The sequence below is a fragment of the Phoca vitulina genome, unplaced genomic scaffold, assembly GCF_004348235.1.
Source record: "Phoca vitulina isolate PV1807 unplaced genomic scaffold, GSC_HSeal_1.0 scaffold23, whole genome shotgun sequence".
Taxonomy (NCBI): Eukaryota; Metazoa; Chordata; class Mammalia; order Carnivora; family Phocidae; genus Phoca; species Phoca vitulina.
In genome coordinates, this window is record NW_022589726.1 from 18,588,441 (window position 1) to 18,596,551 (window position 8,111).

Sequence of the window (8,111 nt, forward strand, 5' to 3'; positions counted from 1 at the left end):
AGCAAGTTTTGGGATAGAGCTGATTAGTAGACTTTTAATGGCTATTAGCTTGATAATCACTAACCAGGCATAGCTTCCAGGCAGACCAAACCCATGCATAAGTGTGCCCACACCCATGCACACCAACACCTAGTTGGCAGGTATAAAAGGGGACCCTGACTGTCTCCCGACAGCAGAGCATATTCTCCAGCCTTAACTCGTCTCGGAAACCCCAATTTTCCTCGCTGGGCAGAGGCATCATGAGTTGTCAGATCTCGTGCAGATCTCGAAGAGGAGGAGGAGGAAGATTCGGGGGCTTTAGCAGCGGCTCAGCCGTGGTCTCCGGTGGGAGCCGGAGATCGGCCACTGGCTTCTCCTGCCTGAGCCGCCATGGTGGTGGCGGAGGGGGCTACGGCGGAGGCGGCTTTGGCAGTCGGAGTCTTGTTGGCCTCGGAGGCACCAAGAGCATCTCCATTAGTGTGGCTGGAGGAGGTGGAAGCTTTGGCTCCGGTGGTGGATTTGGTGGCAGAGGAGGTGGCTTTGGAGGAGGCAGCGGCTTCGGTGGAGGCAGCGGCTTCGGTGGAGGCAGCGGCTTTGGAGGCGGTGGTTTTGGAGGCGGCGGCCTTGGCGGAGGCCGCTTTGGAGGTGGCGGTGGCTTTGGAGGTTTTGGGGGTCCTGGCGGATTTGGGCCTGGATGCATCCACGAAGTCTCCATCAACCAGAGCCTCCTGCAGCCTCTCAATGTGAAAGTTGACCCAGAGTTCCAGAACGTGAAGTCTCAGGAACGGGAGCAGATCAAAATGCTCAACAACAAATTTGCATCTTTCATTGACAAGGTGAGTCGTGAGAAGTTGGCTCCATCTGATGCTCAGGATGCCCTACTTCCACTACTCACTGGAAAGGAAACAGCACATAGGAAACAGCTCCTGTTTCTTTTAGGAGCCCTTGGCGTCGTCAAACTAGCCTGGCTTATTTCCCAAATGGGAAAGAGGCCGGCTTCCTGGGCTGCGTCTTCTGAGACAGTCTGCAGTTAGGAATTATGTATGCCTTTGGCTTTATTGTTTCAGCCTAAATAAGTAAGATTTATGGAAAATTCTGAAAATCATGGGAAAACTGATACAGACAAGTAATGGACTGAGTAGTTCAGGCCAAGTGGCAGCAGGTGTTGGAAGAAGTTGGTAAGACATCTTCTGAGATAGTCTTTCCTTCCCTGGAAGTTATTACTCTCTTAAGTTCTGGGAAGCTGAACCTGCTTGGGGATGAATGAAATTCCTGCCTTCAAGAGAAGCATTCTCAGTTTTGTGACCCGTAAAGTCTTTATTGGTGTCACTTTTGAGCATTACAGGGTTTTGTCCTATTTCGAGGCAGATGAACTCGCCTAAGAAATTTACGAGGCTCTTAAAAATCAGACTGAGGAGCCCTGCCCTGCGGTGCTCTCACACTCAGCACCTTTAGGAGCAGTGCCAGTGGATGCCTATTTTTGGTTTGCCCAAGACTTTATGGGACTTTTGCTGGGAATTCAACTAGGATGGGAGAAGGAAGTGGCCTGGAGTCTCGGGAGCAGCTGCAAACAAGATAGTGGGTGGTGAAGTAGGAAAAAGAGCTCTCTGTGTGGAAAGTACCAGATGTAACATTAGGGGTCTGTAGAACTTTCCAAGTGTGGAGGCAGGGAGCTCGAGCTGGATCCGGCATCCAGCTTGTGAGCACAAAGCCGAGTAGACTTCTTTATGTCCCGAAGCAGGGTCAGAGCTGTCTCTGGCAAATGAGTCCCGCTGGTGGGAAGGGCAACCAGCGCTCCTGTGCTCTTCCTCTGGTCCCCGTAGGTTCGGTTCCTGGAGCAGCAGAACCAGGTGCTACAGACCAAGTGGGAGCTGCTGCAGCAGCTGGACGTGAGCACCCGCTCCACCAACCTGGAGCCCATCTTTCAAGCGTACATTGCCAAACTGAAGAAATACGTGGATACGCTCTCTGCAGAACGAACATCCCAAGATTCAGAGCTGAACAACATGCAGGATCTTGTTGAGGATTTTAAGAAGAAGTAGGTGGCTGAGTAAATGCCAAATAAATATTGATCGTAGCCATCCGGTTGTTCCCCCAGGAGGCCACTCATGTCCCCATTGCATTTGTGGTGATAATTTGTGTGTGCCGGTTATTTGTGAGGAAGACATTGAGGGCTTTAGAGATCATGTTTTCTTCACATGTTTGGGAGTTAATTTATAGAAAAGCATCCTTATTTGGGACATCATAGTTACCATTTGGAGAGTGAAGGTGTTTTATACTCTTAGAGAGTGGAAGATTTGGGGGTGAGTCCAGTAGGAAAAGGAAAAGAAAAAAGTAAACAAAGTAGAACTGATCTAACAGCTGTGTCCCCGGGTCCCCACAGGTATGAGGATGAAATCAACAAGCGCACATCTGCCGAGAATGATTTTGTGACCCTTAAAAAGGTGAGCAAGGGAATGTCATGGCTGGGTGGGACTGAGGAGGCTTCAGAAGCCCACCGGGTCCAGGCAGACAAGCAGGAGAAGAACTCTGAGTGGGAACAGCAGTAACTAAGGGAAAAGGGTGAAGCAGGTCCACCGCTGGTTCTCTTGAAAACAAAAGTGTCTCTGCAGTTCAAGCTTCTGGAGCTGCTCTGCAGATTTGATGGAGCATTCTCACCAATAACCTCCTTCAAGCTTATGTTGGGCCCTGCAAGATGCAAACACAGAAAGCACTTCAGTTGTCTTCTAAAGAGCTGAGGAAGGGATGGACCTCCCTTAGAATGCCTAAAGATGTTGTCGGTTATGCTGACGAGTTTGGGCTAGAAGGCAGAAATGTGGCTTCTCAGCCCAGTTGCTGCAGAAGCTTTGGTGTAAAATCCAGAGAAGTTCAGGTGAGGTAGGATGGACAGACAGGAGGGAGAGTTGAGGGCTGAAAAAAGCCACAGAGGCCATTAGGTTCCATAGTAGGAACACACAGTGTCTCAAGCAGGAGGGAGAGAATGGTTGACAAAGCTCGTCCCGCCTGAGCTCTGATGGTCTTGAGGAACATGAGCAGTGAACGAGGGCACCCGGCCCGTAGTCGAGGTGCATTGTGGACTCTGTGCCAAATGATGCCCCGTGGAGACATGGCTGACCTGAGGTGCCTGCGAGCCACTGACAGGGACTGGGGGGAAGAGAGGGACAGAGAGAGGGTGGGGCCCATACCTTGAGCCGTGCACGAGTTTCACCAGAAACCCCTCACGTTTTCTGCAGGACGTGGACAGTACCTACATGACCAAGGTGGGGCTGCAGTCCAAGACAGATTTGCTGACCCAGGAGCTTGAGTTCATTAAATTCCTTTTTGAGGCGGTAAGGAGGCTGCTCCTGGTGAAACCCTTGCTTCTCACTCTTCCCATCAAAGCAGTCCTTCCCAATGGGGGAAAAGGTGGGATGAGTGGGGTTTATGGACTGTCTGACTCCCACTTGCCACCATTCCAGGCCACTAGGGGTTTCTGAGGTGTAGGTCTTGGAGGAGAGAACTATCTTCTCTGATGAAGGAAGGCTCAGGAAACCCGGGACAAATTCCCTTCACTTCATTCCTCAAATGTCCTGCTGCCCTTAGGCAGAGAGCTGTCCTTTTCCCATCCCTATGTCTAACGTGTTTCAGACCTCCCCTCTGTGCCCATGTGTACACACATTTTCCGAAACATTTGTCATCCACATGCTTCTTTCTGGGGGCATCAAACTTATCAACACTGTCTACCTGGTGAAGGCTATCCAGCAGGAGGCTCAGAAATAGACCCCTCTCCCATAATTCTCTGGACACCCTTGGCAGAGGGCGAGGATTGGTGGTTATCTCGCTTTCATCCCACCCATCGTATCCCACTCAGCTTAGTCCGAGAGTCTGTATTTCCCTAACTCTGGGGAGGGGGATGCCCCCTACCGCCTTGGCTATGGTCAGGGAAGCCATGGCCAGACCTCGCGTCCTGTTGCAGGAGCTGTACCAGATGCAGTCCCACATCACCGACACCAATGTCATCCTGTCCATGGACAACAACCGCAGCCTGGACCTGGACAGCATCATCTCCGAGGTCCGGAGCCAGTACGAGGAGATCGCCCAGAAGAGCAAGGCCGAGGCCGAGGCGCTGTACCACAGCAAGGCAAGTATGCGGAGAGCAGAGAGAACCACAGCTTTGTCTAAAAAGCTGGGTTTCACCTCGGCTGGAAAGTGTCCAGTGAGCTGACGGGTGTCTTTGTCTAATGGAAGTTGGGCATCATTCCCAAGCAAGAGTGTTCACAGGACCAAAACTGCCCTCAACTGAGAATGGCACCGAGTCCTTTTGGGGATGTGAGACAGTCCCCCACCGCTCACGAAGGTGGCTTGGTTGACCCACCCTGTATTAGACTTTCCTTGGCTCAAGCCAGGCTTCCTCCAAGCTGCCACTGTCCTCCTCTTCCCGTACAGTATGAAGAGCTCCAGGTGATGGCGGGGAAACATGGAGACAGCCTGAAGGAGGTCAAGATGGAGATCAACGAGCTGAACCGCATGATCCAGAGGCTGCAAGGGGAGATCGCCCACGTGAAGAAGCAGGTGGGCGCAGCTCTGAGGGCTGTGCGGCTCCAGGGGTCGAGTGGGGCTTGGGGGGGTGGGAGGTCGTGTATGGGTGTGTGTGTGGGGGGGTGGGAGTGTGTGAGTGTGTGTGTGTGTGTGTGTGTGAGAGAGAGAGAGAGAGAGAGAGGAGAAACTGAGAAATTCTAATCTAGCATATGTTGATCCCAAACATCTCGAGCATAACATAATTTAAGGCTTGTAACAATTTTTATGGTGGTCTAAGAGACATTCCAAAGTGAGGATTAGGGCAGGGAAAGAAGTGTGTTACCTTTCGGATTGCCTCCATAAATGAAAGGGAGTGATAACAAATAAAGCACAAGGTCCTCTGGCTGGGGCGGAGGTCGGGGGGTTGGAGGCAGAGCTCGGCCTCCGTGCTTGGCACAGGCCCCAAGCACGGGCGGTGGTGTGGTGGGGGGGCAGTGGGTGTAGCAGGGAGCTGGCCAGCCGGTGGGGGTTAGCTTGGAAGAGACAATGTGGGGCAGAGAGTTGACTCCAGGGGCAGAGAAGTTCTGTGAAGTGGTCCACGTCGGATGTTTTCATTTGCAGCTGTAAGCTGGGATAATGCCCTGTGTTGTGAGGACAAAGCTCATTACGGGGAAAGCGTAAGGGTCTAGGCAGAGGTGACTGATAGACGATGCCCCAGAAATGACAGCAGGCCTTAGCATCATTGTTTGTGCCTCGCATTAACTCCGGAGGGACCCAACCCTTCCAGGGCCAGTGAGTCTGGCTTCCCACACCCTGAACACACCCGCTCCCCCTCCCCCCTGCCAGGCCGACTCCACTCTCCAGACCAACAGAAACCTTTTCTCCCTCTCTCCCAGTGTAAGAGTGTGCAAGAAGCCATCGCAGATGCTGAGCAGAAGGGAGAGAATGCCATCAAAGATGCTCAGAGCAAGCTCTCTGACCTGGAGGCCGCCCTGCAACAGGCCCGGGAGGATCTGGCCCGGCTGCTGCGTGACTACCAGGAGCTCATGAACGTCAAGCTGGCCCTGGACATCGAGATCGCCACCTACCGCAAGCTGCTGGAGGGCGAGGAGTGCAGGTGCGGGGCGCTGGGAAGGCAGAAGCCACTCCCTCCTAGGACCAGGGCGGGAGGCCAAGGCAGGGAAAGCTGGGGGTGGAGCAGGGCCTTCTGACAGCTGAGAGCTGACATCACGATGTTCCTCAAGCAGCCATTCACCACCCAAAGCATTTAGTGTACAGTTGTAGATTTATCAATACGGAATGACTATCAAGGCAGATTAAATTAAGCAATAAGTTAATCTTGTTTTTTTCTGAAAGAGAAAATAAAATGTTGTGAGAACAGGTTAGTCCTAGACAGCCTGAAACATTGGCTTATGGGTAAGCAGGGTGCATGGTGTCTTCTCCCTCCACCTTGTGACCCAGAGCCCGGGGACCACGTTGGAAGGTGCTGACTGGCTGAGGCCTGACTGTCTGGCTGTTCCCCGGCAGCAGATGCCAGACCTAGTTCTGTGCAGATTTCCTGGGTGACAAACTGAATCATTTGCTAACCGCCCAAAGGGAACCTTTCCTTCCTCTGTTTGAGGGCCCTGTCTGAGCCCTTTGTCGGTGGTAGTAGCATCCCCAGTGATTTCATCTGGCTGAAGCAACCGGAAGGGGACAAGTTACCCCAGGCCACCAGCAGGCCAGCATGACAGGGAAGGAGCTGCTTTGCTTAGGCTATTGCTCTGCACCTGTCTTCGAGGCCATGCCTCCTATGCCCAGCCTGCAGGAGGAAGTGGGAGAGATTTCTGGTGCAGCCGAGGAGGCGAGGGCAGGAGGGTAGAACGGGGAGGCTGTACAGAGTTGTAGTTCTTTCTGAATTGGATGCTCATAGTGCAGCCTCGTTTCAAAATTTCTAGCGTGGCTTGGGTTCAGAATATCAGACTCAGTATCATGGATTTAAACTCAAAAATGGCTTGCGAATCAGAAGTGAATTTGCTTTTTGATCATTTTCATCTGAGCAAAAAATTGGGATGCATTGGGCTGCTATGCCGTGTGGACAAACGTGGGGCCTGCCCATCTCTGTGATCTGGAAGCATGGGAGAGAGCGGGCTCTGGAAGCCCTGGTGGCTGATGGTCGAGGTGCATGCTCGCAGGTGGAAGCTCTAGAACAATATGGACACAGAGCCTAAGGGCCCCGCCACAAGCTATTTTCTCTCTCCCTGACAGGATGTCTGGAGACTTCACTAACAACGTGACTATGTGTAAGTAGTGGGGTGTTCCTGTGCCATGGGTGGTGTAATGGGAGGAAGCAGGACGAGGCAGTCAGAATTTCCATGGGGACACTCTCTCTCTCTGCAGCTGTGACCAGCAGCAGCATGTCTTCGAGCGTGGCATCCAAGGCCAGCTTTGGAGGCTATGGTTCTGGAGGTAAAGGATCCAGTTCTGGAGGAGGAGGCTACAGCGCTGGAAGTGGCAGTTACAGCTCTGGAGGCAGAGGATTCGGCTCCAGAGGTGGCGGTGGAGGGGGCTACGGTTCTGGAGGCAGCTCCAGAGGAGGCTCCGGCTCTGGAGGAGGATATGGTTCTGGAGGGGGACATGTCTCTGGAGGTGGCTCCAGAGGAGGCTCCGGCTCTGGAGGAGGATATGGTTCTGGAGGTGGCTCCAGAGGAGGTTCCGGCTCTGGGGGAGGCTCTGGTTCTGGAGGGGGACACGGCTCTGGAGGTGGCTCTAGAGGAGGTTTCAGCTCTGAAAGGGCTCAGGGTGGTTCTGGCTCAGGTGAAGGTTACGGTCCCAGCGTGACCTTCTCTTTTAGATAAGGATGGAGTTCCCATCTTGACTCTTCCACTTAGAATGTAGAAGCCTGTCTCTATACATCCAATTGACAGCAAGTCAAAGCTTGTCATCCACCTCTGGTGGCATCTTGGAGGAAAAGGATACCCACATACCATGTTTGAAATATCTTCTCTCCAAACCAGTTAGTGGGAGCCAGCGACACCCTCTGAGCCCTAGGGAAGACTCTGCATTGCTTGGCCTTGTACATCTGGCCATGCCCCCTTTCCTGGCCCCTCCTTGCATTGCCCATTTGGTGGTCCTTCTCCTGATGACTGTTCTGTTGAGGGCCCCATCTCAAAGCCTGCACCTTTCTCGTGGCCCTGCCCCCAGGGAAACATGTTTCTGTGTATATAGCCCACCTTGCTGGCTCTGCATCTAAAGTGCTGTGGTCTTGGTGTCTGCACAATAAACTTCATTTGCAATTTATAACATGCGGTGTGTGTTTAATGTCAAGTCTTGGCAGAAGTGGGTAGCCAGGAGCTATTACTCATTGCCTGTCTGACTTAAGATAGCAGAAAATGGAGAGATTGGGAAATGATAAAAGAGAAGCTTCCTGGAGCAGGGACATGTTGCCCTGAGACAGTGTGGCTGGCAGAAGCCAAGGATATATATATTTTTTTTTTCTGGAAGTCTTTAAGAACAGAGACAGGAGGGGCTAGCCCTGGAGTCAAGGTGTGGGCGTGATGTTTTCAGAAAGTATTTGCCAGATCTGGGGACTGTGATATCGCCAGGAAGGTGACAGCGGGATTTGTGGAAAATTCTCTTTCCCAGAAAAAGCCACT

General features: G+C 52.5%; 1 protein-coding gene across 1 annotated transcript; it reads left to right on the top strand.

Moving 5' to 3' along the window:
• The first annotated feature begins 239 nt into the window (after positions 1-239).
• Positions 240-7,313, top strand: KRT2 (keratin 2). Its single transcript, XM_032420590.1, has 9 exons — positions 240-815; positions 1,803-2,017; positions 2,363-2,423; positions 3,213-3,308; positions 3,935-4,099; positions 4,405-4,530; positions 5,373-5,593; positions 6,724-6,758; positions 6,856-7,313. The coding sequence occupies exons 1-9, from the start codon at positions 240-242 to the stop codon at positions 7,311-7,313; spliced, it is 1,953 nt and encodes a 650-aa protein (XP_032276481.1).
• The last annotated feature ends 798 nt before the right edge of the window (positions 7,314-8,111 follow it).

What these genes read in the sequence shown, in the direction of transcription:
- KRT2 (XM_032420590.1), top strand. Translation starts at nt 240, where the DNA reads ATGAGTTGTCAGATCTCGTGCAGATCTCGAAGAGGAGGAGGAGGAAGA. An exon ending in GTTGAGGATTTTAAGAAGAA is followed by an intron (nt 2,018 to 2,362) that starts GTAGGTGGCTGA and finishes GGGTCCCCACAG; the next exon opens with GTATGAGGATGAAATCAACA. An exon ending in TTAAATTCCTTTTTGAGGCG is followed by an intron (nt 3,309 to 3,934) that starts GTAAGGAGGCTG and finishes GTCCTGTTGCAG; the next exon opens with GAGCTGTACCAGATGCAGTC.